Source organism: Acomys minous (genome assembly GCF_964271855.1).
Source record: "Acomys minous genome assembly, chromosome: 4".
NCBI classification, from domain to species: Eukaryota; Metazoa; Chordata; class Mammalia; order Rodentia; family Muridae; genus Acomys; species Acomys minous.
In genome coordinates this window covers 17,654,786-17,674,075 of record NC_140486.1, presented here as the reverse complement: position 1 = coordinate 17,674,075, position 19,290 = coordinate 17,654,786, and the positions used below count along the sequence as shown (strand labels likewise).

Sequence of the window (19,290 nt, the reverse complement as noted above, 5' to 3'; positions counted from 1 at the left end):
CATGGGTTCTTTCTGGCCAGTTGGTGTAGCCAAATTACTAACCTTCAGGTTTGGTGAGACACATTGTCTATAAACGTAGGGTGGAGAGAGGAAGCCGCTTTATATCATCCTATAACCTCTATACATAGGCACACATGTATGCATACATATCCACATCAAATGTGCATGGACAAGCACATGCATAGACACAAAACCACACACTTTTGAGCATCATTAAAAAACATTCTGTGTGCACATTTGTTCATTCGTGTTCATGTGTGTGTGTCTTTTCCTGTTTCATGGCACATGTGGGAATCAGGACAATTTGTGGGATTAAAGTTTCTCCTTCTATCATGGAGCTTTGAGGGATTGCACTCAGGCCATCAGGCTTGGCCACAAGCAGCTTTATCCACTGAACCATGTTGCTGGCTCAAGCTGAATAGTTTTAAAGGTGGCATCCTTAGGTGATTGTTTTACAGCCTGTTCCTTGACTTTATAAAGATAAAGCTAAGTGGTAGAAACTAATATTGTGATAGGTTTTGAGATACATTTATAGAGGATAAGCACATCCATTGGGGAAAATTTCAGAGCAAAGAATGACAGTGCACAGTACACACAGAAGAGACGAGACAGGCTTATTTAAAACAGATCTAAATGTTATTGAAGCTGTCGTAATTGCCAGGTGATGCTGACCTGCTAGGCTTGCTAATATTATTTAAACAGTGACTACAGACTCCATGTTTGTACAACCCACATAGTTAATATAAATGTGCATTGTCCAGGAATGCCAGAGGACACCTTACACTTCTAGTGGGCAGCGGTGACTAAGGAGTCACGCCTGTTACCCAGGTAGGGTCAGTTGACCATTTCTCCACTTTTCAGTTTTTGCGAGAAGCTAGAAGAATGGATTTTATATGCAGACTCCACACTTAATCTACTAAAGGCCCCTGGAAACCGACAGCACACATGCACAGTTAGGCTGGGACTACCTCTGTCCATCAGTAATCTATGGTTAGAGTAACAGTTCTCCAAGAGTGGGCACCAGCATCATTCACCATTGGAGACCTTATACAGTGCAAATTCCCTGGCTCCGCTTAAGGCCTCCCAGATCAGAAGCTCAGGGGATGAGGCTCAGTCATCCTCTGCTAACAAGTTTGGGTGATTTCCATGTGTACTTGGGTTTGAGACCTACTCTCTGATAGTATGGAACGTTGCATTACAATTCTGCATAGAGACAGTAAAGACATAAGCTTGTCTAGTTTAAGTTCTTGAGTTGATCTCTATGTAGAAATGTAGGCATGGCTTATTCTCAGTATATGGCTTGTTGCCAGGATCAAAATAATGATTAAATTTTTATCTTTCATTGGGTATTGCAACTTGAGTCAACGGTAGTTCTGTTTTACAATTTGACCTCACTAAAACACATCTAACATTATATTTACTGGATGATTTAAATTTGATAAATATGTTACATAGCTCTCCAAATTTTTATTTTTAAGTCTTGCTAAAAGCATAAGGTGTGATAGGTAACAGAAATAAAGGCTGTCAGGCTGGGTGCATGCTCATTACAGGCAGCCTGAGCTACAGTTTCTGTTCCAGCCTGGGCCATCTGGGAGACACTCTGTCTCTACAGAGTGATCATCCCTTATACATACATTTGCCATCAGAAGTGTCGTGGCTGTTTTCCCTTAGACATTGGAATATTCCCGCATATGTAATTAGGTGGGCCTTACTTGGTGGTCAGACTCAAGTCAGTACATACAATCTGTAGGATTTCGTAAGTGTACACCTTATACATATACACATGTATGCATGTATATATACATATATGTATACAGTTTTATGCACTACTTTTTAGGGGACTTTGCTTGTTTGCACCCTGTTCTATGAGATCATGTGTGAAACTTGCCATTTTTATCATCAAAGCTCAATTTTTGATGTTTTAATTTAGGCATGTCTCCTATTTTTATCAACACCTTCTAAGTTGAATTTTGTTTGATGGAATCAGTATTTAGTGTGCTTTTATGTTGAGTATGGTCTCACTGCTAATCAAGTTAAGTTTTAATGCTCATATATTTAATGTTAATTTGTCCCTATTCTTAGGGTGCAGAAATAATTGTTATCTCAACTTTTGTCTTCTTTCTCAGATACACTCCCTTAAATGTCCTTAATACTGAATATCATACAAAGAATTAAAAGTATACACTAGTTATGAAAAAATAAAATGCTTAACGTTAGCAATGAAAAAAACTTATACATAATAAGATGCTTAAAATGGAACTTTAGAGAGACTGGGGATGGCTCAGCAGCTAAGAATCCATATTGCAAGTCAGGTGCGGTGGCACATGCCTGTAATCCCAGCCCTCAGGGAGGCAGAGGCAGGCTCCATGAGTTCGAGGCCAGCCTGGTCTACAAAGCTACACAGAGAAACCCTGTCTCAAGAACAACAACAACAACAACAACAACACAACAACAACAACAACAAGAAAAGAATAAGAAAAAAGGAATCCATATTGCTCTTGCAGAGACCCTGAGCTCAGTTCTCAGCATCCACATAGTGACTCACGATGGTCTGTGACTCTAGTTCCGGGGGTCTCAGTGCTGCTTCTGACCTTTTCATGCTCTTACACACATGTGGTGCACATATGTACACTCAGGCACAGACATACACAAAACATTTTATTGTGTTAAAATTGTACGCTTAGAATAATGTGCTGACACAGACTAAGAGCTGAAATAATCTTATTTAAAGTCATGGATTTTGAGTTTAAAAGATATTGGTCCAATTTCATTTAAGTACAATATTAATGAAAACACATTTCTTTTTACAGGGTAAACCAGACTTGAACACAACCTTGCCAATTAGACAAACTGCATCAATTTTCAAGCAACCCGTAACCAAAGTCACAAACCACCCGAACAATAAAGTGAAGTCAGACCCACAGCGGATGAATGAACAGCCACGTCAGGTAAGGAGCTACTTTGTCTTCCACTCGTATTTTCTAGATATTCTGGTATTTTCGCCAGGAGTTATGCAAGTAAATTCTGGTTATATTGGATTACATTTGGAAAAAGTTTTATGTCCAGGCCTATTCTAAAGAATAACAACAATAATACAAGACTTAATAAAAATTTTAAAAGCTAATTTAAATGAATCTAACTAATATTCTTGGTAACAGCCTTATCTTTCTGTATATAATATACTTCAGGCTTGGTTGTACTAATCTTAGTTTTTGAAGATTAGTTTTCTAGTAATAGTATTAACTAGAAGGATGAGTCACGAAGCCTGTGTTGTGTGTGGTTTGAAAATGTTTTCTATTATTGGGAAATTGCTTCTTTCCCCCTTCGGTTCTGACTTTTAATTTCAAGGGATCTATCCCAAACCTTTCCAAAAACAGAACTCGGTGCACTTTGCCAGCATGAGTCTATTACTGTGAGTTCCATTTTTATATAAGGTCAATGTATTTTTCTCTTTCTCATTTCTTCAACTTATATCCAGCAGACACTTTTCTCAGTATTATCTGAAAGGCCTCCCTGCTGCTTAACAAGACCACACAGCCAGGGAGTGAGACCTTACACCCTTCCAGATTGCTCTGCCAGCTCCCTCCCTCATGTGGTCAGAAGTTAGGGCTCCATGAATTTCAGTCACAACTGGAGTGAGGAGGTGGAGAGAGAGACACTGTGTGTTCTCTCTTTTCTCTGTTTCTTCCCACTTTTGGGTTCGCAACCCTGATTGGCCTACAGTGAGTGTCTTTTGCTCGAATGTTCTCCACTCCATCTTTTCATTCGGATTTGATTTTCACTACTCCTTCAAGTGTTTCATCTCCACACTTCACATAGGACTGGGCCAAATCTCTCAGACATTTGCTCTAGAAGAAACTACAGAAAGAAATTCAGTTCCCACATCTTCTGTAGTGTTTTTTCCTCTTCAGGTGAGCCAGGAAAAAGAAGATGTTTGGAGCCACATTGGATCAGCATCTTGCTATAGATGTCTCAAGATTTGAAGTTCTAAACTTGCTTTACTGTTGGTCCCCAAGAGATTCAACAGGGGCCATGTAAGTGTATCACATCAAGTATAAAAGATGCATACCTGCATGTGCCATTAGGTTCTTGTCAACACATAGGTTTTCTTTGGGTCATTCAGCTTTCTGTGTGAGGCTTTCTTCTTGTTTTACCTCCATGTTGAGGATGAGTGCACGACCGCTGGCGATTGTGGTGTGCTCAGTTACCTCAACACGGGAGGGCATTCTGCTGTCCTGACCTCTGCCTGCCTTTATCAAGCTGTTCTCTGGTTACAGTTTTCAAGGATAAGCTGTGTAGTCCTGAATATCTGTCCTCTGGCTTTTTGATGTTTTAAAAATTGTTTCCTTACATAGGTTTTTATTACTTGAAAACTTTGAAAGTTTGTAATTGAGTAAAATGCTCCCCAAATCTTAAAAGACAGGTAGAATATAACCTCTGATGATACCATTTACACTGGAAATTTGAGTTGTCTTGTTGAGAACAGGTATGATTTAATAGATTCTATCCTTATCTTTTTTTTTTTTTGCTAGACATTCTCAATGTTGTATAAACTTACGGGCTTTACTCAAAGATTAATTGATTGATAATTTTTGGTCCTTTTAACAGTAATTTTATTATATCCTGGACCTGACTCCAGTCACAGATTATAAAAGGTGTGGTAACTGTAAGGTACTGGACGTATAGGGGCAGTAACCCACGGGTCCAAACTGGAAGTGGACAGAGTGGCTCCTCTTCATTCTTTGCTTTGTTGAATAGTTTTGATTTTTCTGTCTTTTATTGTGGTTTGTGGACTTATTCTCAAATGAAAAATGTGTGTTACTTCTCTGTCTCTTGTCAAATAATTTTAGCATCATTCTAACACAAGTCTTTTGAAGGCTTACTCTTTGTTTTAGTTGGTGTAGACAGGTGGTATTATAATTAGTTAGCAGGTTATGTCTGTAAACATTGTTTTCTCATTATTCTCCTGTAACCTGGCAGTATCTTTAGGATGTTTTGCTTACACTAAGACAGTTGAATTTCTCTCCTAATTGTCTTCAGTCTAAGAGCTTAAATAACATTGGAGTGGTGTATCATCAATCGGAAGGCAATAAAGAGGACATTCTTATGATTGTGTTTAGTTTAGATGCAGTTTGTTAATAAAATTATGCTGTTTTAATTATGTTTTGGCATCTATATGGCAGATCAACCATTGTTGAATAGATGGTTGATGAAAGTATATGCAGACAAAAATAATTCTAGTTTTGCTATTTATGTTTAGAGTCAGTAATATAGGCCAGCAGTATAAATTGCCCATTATTCAATTTGGCAGAGTTATTTTTATTAGGCAGTGAATGAATTAGACAACGAGGAAGGTTCCCATAGGTAACAGATACTTTTATTCTTTAAATATATCATTCTGTTTTATTAAGGCATTTACGTTATTGGTGTGAGCAGTGAACTTTAGGCCTAGAGTTGAACTTAGGTTTCTGCATGTTAATTTAGGATCCCACCTTTGGTAGGTTTGAAGTGATAAAAGTTAGCAGTCCTGTTTTTACTAACAACTTATGCTCAAGTCATTATAGACTTGTTTAGTATGAATTCTTTAAACTGTAAATTATGACATTATATGGCTTGAGTCTTTACTCTTTAAAATGCTTTATCTTTAAATATGTCAACTAGCATATTTAAAGAGGGAATTAAAGCAGAATTAATATAAAACACAGTTATTTCTGCATAAATTAAGATGGTAAGGTAGAAATAGAGTGTATTGACCTTGGATGTAAGAGAGTAAGTAGCTATCATTTTTATATTTATTTTATCTATTTATTTTATATGCAGTAGCAGCATGTTTGCTGTGGTCATTTCATTAGATTGAAAAGATGGAGGGAACTCTACTGTCAGATAGTAACTCCCAGTGAGAAGGTCATTGCAGTGTCTTACTTAGCTAGATATATAAGACACATTCAAGTTTTAAAAAAACTGACTGAGGCTGGAGACATGGCTCAGAGGTTAAGAGCACTGTTTGCTCTTCCAGAGGACCTGAGTTCAATTCTCAGCAACCACATGGTGGCTCACGACCATCTATAATGTGATATGATGCCCTCTTCTGGCTTACAGGGGTACATGCAGACACATACATAAAATAAACAAATCTTTAAAACCAAACCAAACCAAAACAACAAACTAACTGAATTGTGCTTTTTAACAAGGCTGACTTTGCTAGTCACTAATTTTAATACGTGGATGACTCACTCTTTTGAGTTTTATTTCTTTAATACTTTTATCTTTGATGCATTTTCTTTGTGCATTTCTTTTATCTTCAGATTGAGAAAGTTTCAGTTTGGAGTTTTATTTCTTTTTAGTTATGAAATTAACAGGGCTGATGCTCCTTCAATTTTTTTTTTCTGAGACAAGGTTTCTCTGTGTAGCCTTGGGTGTCCTGGACTCACTCTGTAGACCAGGATGGCCTCGAACTCACAGCGATTCTCCTGCTTCTGCCTCCCGAGTGCTGGGATTAAAGGCATGCGCCACCACTGCCTGGCCTGACTGCTTCTCTTAAAGAATAACCATGTTTTTCTATAGGAGTTCCTGTTTGGAGCCAGTGACTCAAGTGTACACTTACGTCTCCTACTTGATCTCTTTTTGTGTTGATTTGTTTTATTTTTCTAGTCCTTGTTCAAAAGTATATGAAACTTTTTCTTTACTCCCTCCCGGAAGCCAGTCAGCCTTTTTTTTTTTTCCTTAAGAAATATTTGCTTGAATTATATAAGGAAGGCAGAGGCAGGCAGATTGCTGTGAGTCGGAGTCCAGCCTGGTCTACAAAGCAAGTCCAGGACAGCCACGCCTAACACAGAGAGACCCTGTTTTGAAAAAGAAAAACAAAAACAACCTAACCAAAAAAAGGAGAAATTAGAATAAAAGAAAGATACATTTTAAAAAGCAGTGACATTCAGAGTTGTATATGAAAGGTTATGAAGTGTTTCAGAGTTCAGCCGTTGTAACCCAGAGATTGACTCTCCGTTGCAGGCATTCTAACACCCCTCCCTCTGTAGCCTCCCCAGCCACGTCTGCTGTGGTCTCATCACAGTGCTTTTATGACTGAGGAATAGACCATCAGTCATATGAAGTATATTAGATTCCTTATCTTTTCTCCAGACAGAAAAATTGGCTGCCTGGACAGAGAACCCAGATGACATGTTCTGTATGAGTAGGAAGTGTTACTCTAGGGAATTTGGGGAAGATGTCTTACACAAAGTGCTGGATAAGTAGCGTAGGCCGGTGCTGTGAGTGTTCACGAAGAGTGGGGCTGCTCTAGCCAGGGAGTTTGGGGTGAGCTTGAAAAGCTAGAGGACTTTGAAGATTGAGTGGGACAGCCTGCAGCAGCAAAGGGAAGGGGTGCGCTGGTAACAGGCACAGAACAAGTAGGAAAGTTAGTTAGAAATTAGGGGTGTGTGTGTGTGTGTGTGTGTGTGTGTGTGTGTGTGTGTGCGCATACATTTGCAGGACTAGGGTACACATTCAGGGCCATGCATGTGCTAGGCAAGTGCTCAACCACTGGCTATATCACTAACTCAGAAATGAGGTTTTTTTTTAAAACGAGCTGTAAGTAGTTCATGCTATTGGGGATTCCTTAACTGTTGACCTTTAGAAGTTTCAAATATGTTTATAGTTTGTGTTCTCTATAAGAGAAAGACATTTGGAGTAGACAAGAATTATGCATAGTTTCTTTAATGATGTCTCTATTTTTTAATATTTAAAATACTTGCTTTTAATATTTTAGTACATTTTGGAAAGCACAATAGTGACCATATATTTGTGTGCTTTAAAAAGTTTCATGTAATACCACACACATATTTGGGTTTTATTTGATGCCTTCCTGTACTTTTTAAATTAACTATACTGTATGTTGTGCTAACAGTTGTAAGTTATACTTGCTTCTGATTTTCCTAGCTGTTGCCCAGTTAAGATGGTGTCCAGAGTGCTTTTGTACATAGTAAGTCTCTTCCGTTGTGTTACAATGGTTTCCTGGGCTAAATTCTTGGAAATACAATTCGCAGGAATTTGTGATTTCGCTACATGCCATCAAATTGATTTCAACAGAGTTGTACCAGACTAAAAGACTTTCCTTCCGCAAGTTAAGCACCGCAGTTTCATTGTGTCTTCTGTGGTATTGCATGCTACTTATAAAGGTGTTTCCTTTTACATTTGTATTTATTTGAATACTTGTAAAGTTGAATGGATGAGGCATTTGTGTATCCTTTTATAAGAACAAAATATTATAGAATATTTTGACTGTATTGTTGGTTGTTGTTAGCTGGACCTGGACTTGACCTTACCTGCTGTCGTATAAGCTACTCCGGTGACTTTCTTAGAGTCCTCACTCAGTAGACTGCCATCTGCCCCTTGCATCAAACTATATAATCTGGCTTCTTCCACAAAGCATTTAAATATGTTCAAATTATGTACTAAGAACATTCACTTTGCCTTGCATGCCCTTTTCAGCATTTATTCTTTCTTCTCTTTAGCCAAACTTTTGTTTGGTGTCTGTACATTTGCAATTTATCTGTTACTCATTTTTTTTAACTCTATAAAATAGAGCTTTTGCTCTGCTGCTGAAATTGCTCTTACTATGCTTACTGAAGATGTTTGTTAAGTTAAAATGATGAAATAGTCTCTTTAATTTACTTTCTGATCTGCTCTAGTATTAGGCATGGCCACTGTCCCTGTCTCTGAGGGCTCTGTGTGTGTATTGGCGGGGTGTGGGTGGGGGTGGGGGTTGTTCTTTGTTGGTATTTGCCTTTTCCATGCCTCCCTTCTGTTCTGACTGAGCGTCAGACGCTTGGGCTCCCAGGGTATGCCATGCACCCTTCATTGTGAGTAGCCCTCCATGGATGCTTTCTTTTCTTCTCATGGCTCCCACCTCATGTGTATGCGTTATCTTTATTTTTATTTATTTTATATATACTTATGTTACAATCCCAAATCTGTATCTTTTTCCTGAGCTTCACTTGTTTGCCTCAGTCCATGTGGAAGTATCATAAGCTCTTCTGAGTCACCTTGCTCCACTCTGTGCTGTCAGACCTGCCAGTTCCTGTCTGTGCCTCATTGCACTAAAGCACCAGTGTTCACCTGGTTCTGGGAAGGCAGACATCCCAAGTGAGCCCTAAGGCTCCTCACTGCCCAGCGGAGTCTTACTGGCCTCACCCCAGCACTTGCTGGCTAGAAATTATCACTCTTGTCACCACCTACCAGGAAGCGTTCAGCAGTTCATTGCCTGGTGAGTCAGTTTACAACAAAACTGAACGAGTCAAATGTGTTTCCAGAGAAGTTTTGAGTAAAGTAGGCAAGACAGTTGAAGGCTGCCTGGGTACATTCCCAGTGGAAACCAAAGCCCTCTGCCACTCAGTAAGATAATAGAAGCTTGGAAGACAGAGACGGAAATTGGGAATTAAGGGATTTGAAAAAAGAACCTCTTTAAAAAAAAAAAAAAAAAGAAAAAGAAAAAAAATAACCTCTTGGCTAAGTGTGGTGGCACATACCTTTAATCCCCAGCATTCCAGAGGCAGAGGCACATGGATCTTTGTGAGTTCAAAGCCAGCCTCGTCTATATAGTGAGTTCCTGGACAGCCAGGGCTATGTAGCGAGACCTTGTGTCAAAACACAAAAACAAGATCCACAAAGAAAAACAAAGCACTTCTTAGTACTAAAACATCTGTCTACATTATAGCCCCACTTAGTTAAAACAAACACACAGACTCAATCAATAAGACATCGCACAGAGCAGAGAGCAGGAGTTACTGAAACCCAGGTAGGAATGCTACAGACCATTACTCCCTGTGCCCTGAGGATCTGAGCTGAAGGTAAACAGCAGGAAATGCTTCCTTCCTATATTCCTGCTCACATAGTTACCATTTCATCTTGTCTCTCTGCTTTCTGTCTCATTCCCTTCGGTTCATTCTTCATACTCATCTTAGTTAGGGTTTCTGTTGCTGTGATGAAACACCATGACAAAATTAACTTGGGGAGGGAAGGGGTTATTTCATTTTACACTTCCATGTCACTGTTGATCACTGAAGAAAGTCAGGGCAGGAACCTGGAGGCAGGAGCCAATATAGAGGCCATGGAGGATGCTGCTTACTGGCTTGCTCCCCATGGCTTGCTCAGTTGCTTTCTTACAGAACCCAGGACCACCTGTCCAGTGAGCAGCACCCTCCATAGCAATCATTATTCAAGAAGATGCTTGTCAGTCTTGCTCATAGCTCAGTCATACAGAGGCAATTTCTCAGTTGAGAGTCCCTCCAGAACACTTGACCAGGACAAGTTCTTCATGACTTTTGAGACAACATGGCCTGGGACTAATGACAACAGAAGACTTTAAACTTCCGCTCCTCCTGCCTCCACCTCACTGTGGGTGTGCATCATATGCTTGCTGCTGGAATTGAACCCAGGTTTTTGTGCATGCAGGTGAAGCGTTCTATCAACTGATCTAGATCCCTCCTAGCCTCCAAAGCACTTTGCCCCAAATTACATTTAATTAATAGTTAGTCAGCTGGGGACACATGCACCGTGGGGTTTGGGTGGGTATCAGAGGATGTCTTGCAGGAGTAGGTGCTTTCCTTCCACCATGCAGGGTCCATGGGATGAGCTTAGATTGTTGGGTTTGAGGTGGTGCCTTTACCTGCTGCGCTATCTCCCCACAGCTCTTCCTGATTTTCTTTTTGTTTACTGTTCTGGCCTTTCTTCTTTTGTCTTACACTGAGGTAACACTGAAAACTTGGTTTTCAGCTTTCTGAGTGTGCTGCACAGTCGTTTCACTCTTATATACCTTCATTATATTTTACACATTTCTTCCTTACCTTCAGCTGGCTAGTGTAGAATGATCCCAGAAATCTACATTTATAAGCTATTTTATCTGATCTGCAAGCCTGTGATTCATCAAGTGTGGATTTACAGACCTGCCTCAGTGTTTTCTCTTTCCCTCTTTTTTTGATTGTTACCACAGTTTCCATGTCAGTAATCCATGTCGATATTTTGAATTAATTGAATGGGATCCCTTAAATCATTTATTGAGACATTAATATGAGCCACACACTTTCCTAAATAGTGGGTGTATTGCAGTGGACAAGACAATGTGCCTGCTGTCTGGACCTGACCATAGAGTGTGACAGTGAGGTAGAGAACACGTATGTAGTATACAGTGTTGTGAATCAGCGGAGTGAAACACAGGAGCAAGAGAGTCCATGCTCTTTAAGAGTGGGGTTGGAGGGATGGTTCAGTGCCTGAGAGCACTTGCTGCTCTCCCAAGGGACCAGCATTCACTTCTCAGGCCTCACTTGACGGCCATAACCGTCGCAACTCTGGCTCCCGAGGATCCAGCTTCTTCTTCTGGCCTCAGAGGGGGCTAGGCGTAGAAGTGGTGGCCAAATGTACATGCCGGCAACACATCTGTACACATTAAATTAAAAAAAAATGTAGAGGAATATGGGGAGAACATTCTAGACAGAGCTCTTTATCTAGCTGTTGTGCTCAGTATAAAGTTGGCTTATGGCTAGATGATCATTGTGATAGGAAGTCAGGACCTAAATGACAACGCCATGAGATATTAATAAGATTTATTGGCTGAGGTCAGCTGCTTTTGTGGGAAGATTCTTCAACAGAGCTGAGAGACAAATGCTACCAATAGGAGTATAGAATTACTAAAGAATGGCTCAGTATTAATACTAAAATAGGAAGCTGGGTATTAAAATATTTGTAATCTCTATTAGTAATCTTCGTAGTCACTGGAGGTCTGCAGAGTGAAAGGTGGTGTTTGGAGCTCAAGAGAGAAAACCAGTTTTGAAATATTAACTTACTTTTCTTTATGGAGGCAAGGGTTGCACTTGAAACATTTTATGTACATTCAAAATGAAGGTATTTATAAGTTCCTCACTAGCCCCCGACTGTTTATATTCCCAGGGTCTTACAAGACATGATGATTATAGCTGGACTTCTCGCTACTTTATTGGGTTCTTTTTCCTATCTCCCTGCGTCACCCCTGTCCCTTCCAACCCCCAAACACTTAAGTAGCAAAGTGCGTGTGGGAACACAGGGAAGTCAGCGCTGGGGGACAGAGGGTGAGTGGGAGTGGGGGGCAGTGGGCAGGACGGACACACACCTAGCAGCCGCTGCAGCAATAAACCTTTTGCTGAATTCTTAAAACAGAATATTCATCCCTCTGTCTCTTGCTGTTTCCTCTACAATATTTGTAATCAGATTCCCTATTGTGCCTAGCTGCAAGTCTTGAGAGCCACTTGTAACCAAACTTTTTGGATATTTATTGGGTTCCTTTTTCTCCTTCCTACATCACGTCTATCCCTTCCAACCAACCCCCCACTAGGTAGGAGAGAAAGAAGGTTGGAGGGGAGGAGGCATCGGTACTGTTACGTTACCTCCTGCTGATTGGGGCACCAAGTTCTGAGGGGCAAATGCTCTTCGTCTTCAGTAGGTCTCCAACCAGCAACCAGGAACCCAGCAAACCCCAATAGGACCAGGAGCAAACAGCAGCAGCAGAGGGAGCAGCCTCCTCTCTTGGCTCTTACATTGGTATACCCTCTGAAGAGTCCCCAGAATCCCAAATGTAAGATATCTTCAGCTGGCAAAATTATGCCCCTGCTTAGAGCATGAGGCAAATCATAGTCAGCTGCTGTGGACACTCTGAATGGAGCGGCCCTGTATTCCACACTGGGTTGAAAACAAAAACATCTATGTTTTTAAAGCAAGACAAAATTCTCACTACACATGACGACTTAAGTGCGGATGTCCAAGATTTTCCCCCCAGTATTGGAGAGTGAATCTCAGAGCTTTGTACTTGTCTGGTTAGTGGCCCACTATTGAGCAAATCTATGATTACATTAACAGAATTTCTCAAAATAACTGAAACAGAGGTACAAAATAGTAGGAGTGTCATAAACTGTTTCCTGTCAAGAGCTACTCCTGCCTCTCATGTCTCTTCTCAGAAGCCTTTGTATGCAGTTCCTGTCCTTCCCTTTATAGTTGCCTCTGTGTGTAAAACTGAAGCTCTTGGTGGAGCGCCCCCAGTGGTAGAGTGACGCAGGTCTCCTCTGCTGCTGTGCTTCCGTGGCTGCATCACGGTGTTAGGGAAATCGGTGAATTAATAGTCATGGTTTGCTTCTTAGGACCAGGCACTCACGGGCAAGCCGTGTCCTTTTATCACGGCTGCTCTCACCTGTAATTATCGTTGTTTTGTAGCCTTCACAGTAGACCAGAGTTTCTGCATAATTATAAGCTTCAGAGTCGGCCACCTGCCTACTAGTTGTGTTTTTTGTTGGATTCTCTGGAGTTGTCTTTGCTCCTGCTGCAGCTGGGTTCTTCCTGGGATGTGCTGTGGGCTTTCTTCTGGTGAGCTTCTGTGCCCGAGTTTGTGTCTGCATTTCCATCTTTTTCTTAGGATGCTCCTTTATTTAATAATCAAGCCTGCAGGGGCTTTCTAGGAAAATATGGTGGGAGATGAGGTTTTTTGAAAACTTGCATATTAGAAATGACTTTATTTTATTTCGACACACTCATTTTTCTGCTGATGGGAGTCTTGGTTGAAAAAAATGACTTTCCTCGGCATTCTAAAGGCCTTTGCGTTATAGTCCTGCAGCTGCAGGTCTGGTGCAGTGGCCAGCACATACTCTCATAGCTGGCTTGCTCTTCTGACTGTTTTGTATATGATTTTAAGGAATTCATTCAAAAAGTAAGTATACATGTGTAATATATACTTATGCATGTGTTTTATATGTGAGAGATGGAGAGATGGAGACAGGCAAGCGTGCTGGTGCATGCCTGTAATCCAGAGGCATGCAAGAATACAGAGAATCTAACACCAGTTTGGTTGCATGCTAAGACTCTCCCTGCCTCAAAAAGCAAAACCAAAAGGAAGGGCCTGTGTGTTTCTCACATATTTTCATTCATTCTGGGCCTGGGTAGGAGACATAGGGATTCCTGCCTTTTGTTGGGGAACATTTCTTCAATCTTCTCTTTCAGAGTTCTCTTCTCTCTAGGGTTGCCCAAGTTTTTATCTTTCGGTGTATAAGTTGGCTTCTTAGAATTTTCCTCTAATTTGCCTATTTTTTTTCACATTCTTTATTTTGTTGTTCCTTTACTTTTCTCTTACTGGCAACTGTTACAGTGCTTCAAGAGATTATTCTAGCATGTATTTGTAATGATCGGTTTAAACCAGAGCAGAGCTGTTGGGTCCGTAGAGTGTGTGTGCTCAGCTGTATGGAGGCCACTGAACAGTGTTCTCAGTGATGGTACGCACACACGCATCCATAAAAATGTGCAGTTCACATCAAGTCTCTGTTTACACTCAGTGTTGTTAGTCCTCAGAATTATAAAGATTTCAATGTGTACTTGGGTTTTTTTCTTGTTTGTTTGTTTTTTATGGTTCTAGCATGCGCATTTTCTTGGTAAGTAGTGTCACTAATAACCAGTTCTGTGGTTTGGCCATGTGGATAATCCTTTCTGTTGTCATACCTCTTCAAGGCTTTTCACTTCTGTATCACTTTTGTGTGTTGTCATGCTATGGCTAGCCTGTGGGGGTCAAAGGACAACTTGCCAGAGTCAGTTCTCTCCTGTTCCTTCTGTTACGTGTGGGTGTAGGGGTCGGAAGCAGCTCACTATCAGCTTGGCAGCAAGTGCCCTAACCACTGACCGCCCATCTCGTTGACACTGCTGCAAGTTTTTATACATTCTTATAATGGATTGTTTCCCTCCATTGATGAGACGAGTTCTTTACATATATCTGGATATATGTCCTATCATTTCCTTCAAGTTTGTAGATTACCTCTCTATTCTGTTAAGATCATTTTTTGAAAAATATGTGCTCATAATTTCAAGAAAATTGAGGCGTGGGCTAAGACCAGGAGGGTGAGACACCTGTGTGCTGATCGTATCCTATCTTCTGATCTGGTAGCAGGGAACAAGCGCTTATTTGTTACACTTCAGTCACTTGTTTTTGTTTTTGTTTTTTTTTTTCTTCTTGAGAACTTTTGGTTTACTTGAAGGTTATCAGTGTAACCCTTCAGGTTATCTTCCGAAAGCTTGCTTTACATTTAGATCTACGATCTACCAAGAATTGACCTTGTGTTTCATATAAGGTGGATTTACTTCTCAATATAAGGACATCAAACTGAAACAGCACCATTTTTTTAAAAGAAAATATTTTCCCACTGCTCTCCTTTGTCATCTTTGTTGTAGATGAAATACGCGTGTAGGTGAACGGCGGCTTTTGGAGCTCTTTGTTCATTCATCATGCCTGGCAGTTTTTCATGGGGACCTCACTCAGGTCTTTGTGTTTGCCAGGCAAGCAGCTTACTGACTGGGCTATCTCCCCAGCCCCGTGGATTCCTTTGTTCTATTCTTTTGATCTGTTTGTATATATGAATCTATATGGGGCTCTCTGCTATTCTGCTGCTCTGTCAGTTCCTTCCTGATACTGTAGTGCCATGATTACCATCTTCGTAAGAACTCTTGCTCTATGGTAGTGCAAGTCTTGGAACTTTGCTGTTCTACTTGAAGATGATCTTTATGTTTCTTCCTTCCTCCTGTGCTGTGGATTAAACCCGGGGAGAGGTTAGCACTGTGGGTGCTGGTCACATTTCATGCTCATCTCAGGAGGAGTCTTTGAGATGACTGGTGACTATACGGTGCTATGTGTGTGGATGTAAGTCTTCACTGCAGACCTCAGAGGAACCACTGCAGCAGGTGGTTAGTTACTAGTCTTTCATCTTCATTGACTCTGACGTTTCCCTTTATTTTTGTTCCTCAGTCTTTTTTTTAAAGACCAAATTGTTATTGTTTATTCAGCCTTAACATGAGGGCATATTATGGTTTTTTTTTTCAGCTACACGAATCAAGCTTTGCTTTGTTTGCATCACAAGTTTCTCATTATTACCTAGTCCTTTCTTCCTGGGACACCATGAGAAGATATGGGGAGGTTTAAGTTTGTTTTTCAATCTCTACAGGCCATGGCATTCAAGTTGTCTTAGCTGGCTATAACTGGGCAGCGCAGGTGTTAAGCGGAACTGATTTTAAACATAACAGTTTAAGCACTGGAAAGTGAGCTCTTTCTAGACAGAAACCCTAATTTAGTGTCTTATGTGTTTAACTTTTCAAGTGAATGCAAAGTATACATTTTCCTGAGTTTTGCTTTAGTCTATAAGTATGTGACAAGACCTTGTTATTTCCTTTTTCCCTTCTTTTCGAGACAGGGTTTCTCTGTGTACCTTGGCTGTTGTGGACTCACTTTATAGACCTTGAATTCACAGAGATCCACCTGCCTCTGCTCCTGAACATTTAAGGCAATCATTCTACCACTGAGCCACGGAAGCAGTCCTGGAAAGTTTTCTACCACCAAGCTACCCTGGTTTCAGGATCCTTTATTCTCTGATTAGTCTTAGTAAATGCCTTATGAAATGAACACATTATAAAAACATTCTCAGCAAGTTGGTAAAAAAATTGTAATATCAAAGAACTTCCTTATAGTTTTTCAATGTTCTGATAACTTATGATAGAAGTGACAATTATTAGTGTTTGTAGTGTAGTAGTAAAAATATACCTAAGAGAGAATTTCCCTAATACATGTGTTTAATGCTGCACCAGGATTAAAAAATTTAGCTGCCAAATTAGCCCTCTTTCTCAACTTCCTCATCCCATCTTCCTTTGATTAACAGACTTATCTGTGGATATTTGCAGGCCAGCGATGTAAGAACATCTGTGCTGTATTTCATGTTGCTATGTGAGCAGTTATGTGTTAACATGTGCTTGACTCAGTTAAAGATTGCAGGCTAAAACTATTAAAAAGTGAGATTTTAAGGTAACTTGTTTATCGTGTTTGATAAAATATTGCACCTTTCTCCTTGCCTACTTTAAAAGTTATGCCCTATTTTCTATGGATTTAATTGTTTTATTGCAATACTACTTACAATCTTTCTTCTTTGATAATGACTATTAGGTGTTTTAATACACTGCATATCAGAGTAGAGAAAAGTGGAGCATACAGAGAACCATCCTAAAGGCAGACCTTTCTAAGCCCCCTAACAGCAGGTAGCGGTGACAGAGGAGTTGGGCAGAGGGTTGTTGAGACAAGCATTCTGTTTGGAATTAGAAGGTTCTCTGATCTTGAGCAAAGTCAGTGTTAATGTAATAGCAGGGAGGGGCAGAGCCTGGGTTAGAAGGAACAGAAAGGGCGGCAGGTGGCGGGTGAGAAGGCCTGCTCTTCCAGGAATGAAGATGAGAGGAAGACGCCCCAGGAGAGGAAGGGAGATGATAACCCCTAGCTCGTGATGTGGAAAACAAACAGAAAGAAAGAGTCTCGAGATAGTTTTAGAAGATCTTTGCTTAGTTTCATTCCCTAATGTCAGCACATTTCTGAGTGTTGAGCTAATTTTTAGTCTAATGGAGACTGTGTTTTCAAAAGGGAATATATATTCTAAGATGACCAGTGAGTCACTCCTGCATGGCTGAATTTGAGGGGCTGCTTTTCTGTGGTTTTTTAGTTAGAAGAGCCCAGGTTACTGATGGCTGCACCACCAGGCGTGGTGGTGCACGCCTTTAATCCCAGCACTTGGGAGGCAGAGGCAGGCGGAATGCTGCGAGTTCAAGGCCAGCCTGGTCTACAAAGTGAGTCTGGGACAGTCAAGGCTACATAGAGAAACCCTTTCTCGAAACCCCCCCCTCAAAAAAAAAACACCCAAAAACTGATGGCTGTACCTAAGGATTTATGTAAATTAGCATGTTCAAGACTAGCTTGTCTGTTCTGCTCTATTACTGTGTCTGTACTTGGACACCAGAAGTCGCTGTAGATGACTGGAGTGAGCGTGAGAGCACTGCGGTCGGTCGCACGCTCTGTGCTGCTGTGGATAGAACTCCTTCGAAAGTCTGTGCTCGTGGGACACTCTGATGTGTGTGCCATGGCTTTAAATGTTTCAGACATACGCAACTCCACATCTTCAAAAAAAGAACCAATCTTAGAATGGTTCTGAGGTCTCAGAACATTATTTAATCTAGTGTGTTTAACTACTAATAATTAGTATTAATTAACCTTTCTGTTTATAGCCATAATTTTAGTGAGAAATAGACCGAATTTCAACTATTAAAAATATTTTTATTAAAATTTTTATGCAAAATATTTTGATCATGTCTTCCCGTCTGCAAAGTCCTCCAGGGTCCTCACTACCTCTCCACCAACCCAAGTTTATCTTCTTTTTTCTCTCTCTCTTTCAAAAACAAAACAAAACAACAGGAAATAAAAACAAAAAAAAATCTACAAGAAACACAAAAAACAAAATCTAATCAAGTGGGCAAAAGACCAGTAAGACAGAAACTGCCAAAATCAAGCAAAATGAAACAAAAAGTCCACAGAAGTTTCAGTTTTCTGTCACTTCGGGCCTGCGCTATCTTACTCGTGCTGACTGGCCCTATCGTTGCCTAGTTTTCTGGCACTGCACAAAGAGGCAGCCAGCTCAGACACTTAGGTGGGGCGTACAGGCCAGGAAAGGATGAGCTGGGACAGGGGCTCCCTGCAGAGTTGGGGGTTCAGGCTGCCCTTGCTGTCTCTGGTCTGAGCTCTGGCTTCCCTTGAGGTAAATACCTTGCCTTGCTGTTCTCTCTTTGGACCAGAACTTTTCATCCTAAACCAGTTTGTTTTCTCTCTTCCTCTCTGACAGTCAGGGATGTCTGGCTAGGTTCTGACATTTTTTGGTTGTTAGAAATGGCACGGTGCCCTAGGCACCCAACCCAAAGGCTGCTAAAGATACACCATAGCTCTTGCTGTAGACCCTCAGAGTTGAGGAGGGCCTTGCTGGTCAAACCTGTTGACTTCAGCACAAAGCCTCTCTGCTCCCTGCTTCTCTCTTGCCTGTTGTTCCAGACCCAAGCTCAGCCCTCCTGAGGTTTCTCTGAGGGCTTTACCATCACCGCAATGTAGAAATAAACAGACTAAAAATAACAAGAAATTACAGTTTGGGGAGCTCTTAATTAAAAGCTGTCTATACCATCCACTGGACTTGAAATAGATGAGGAGTCAGATCTTTTGTAGGCCTGAGTTCATTTTGGCCATTGATAGGCTGCCAGTGGGTCTTATAAGGCCACAGTAACAAATAGTGTCTATGCTGCAAAGCAAAGACCTCACCAGCCACAAGTGTCCAAAGCAGGGCTTCCCAAGGCTGGCTGCTCGGACAGCTACCATGATCTTTAGCATCATGGTTGGTCTACACCCTTTGGGGCCTATGGTACCATCCCATTTCTAACAACCAAGAGAGG

General features: G+C 40.8%; 1 protein-coding gene across 1 annotated transcript in view; it reads left to right on the top strand.

Moving 5' to 3' along the window:
• Positions 1 to 19,290, top strand: part of MBD2 (methyl-CpG binding domain protein 2) — a 58,520-nt gene that overhangs the window by 22,765 nt on the left and 16,465 nt on the right. Inside the window, exon 3 of the mRNA XM_084780681.1 lies at positions 2,811 to 2,948. Coding sequence (XP_084636807.1) covers positions 2,811 to 2,948 — 138 coding nt within the window. The remainder of the gene's footprint in view (positions 1 to 2,810; positions 2,949 to 19,290) is intronic.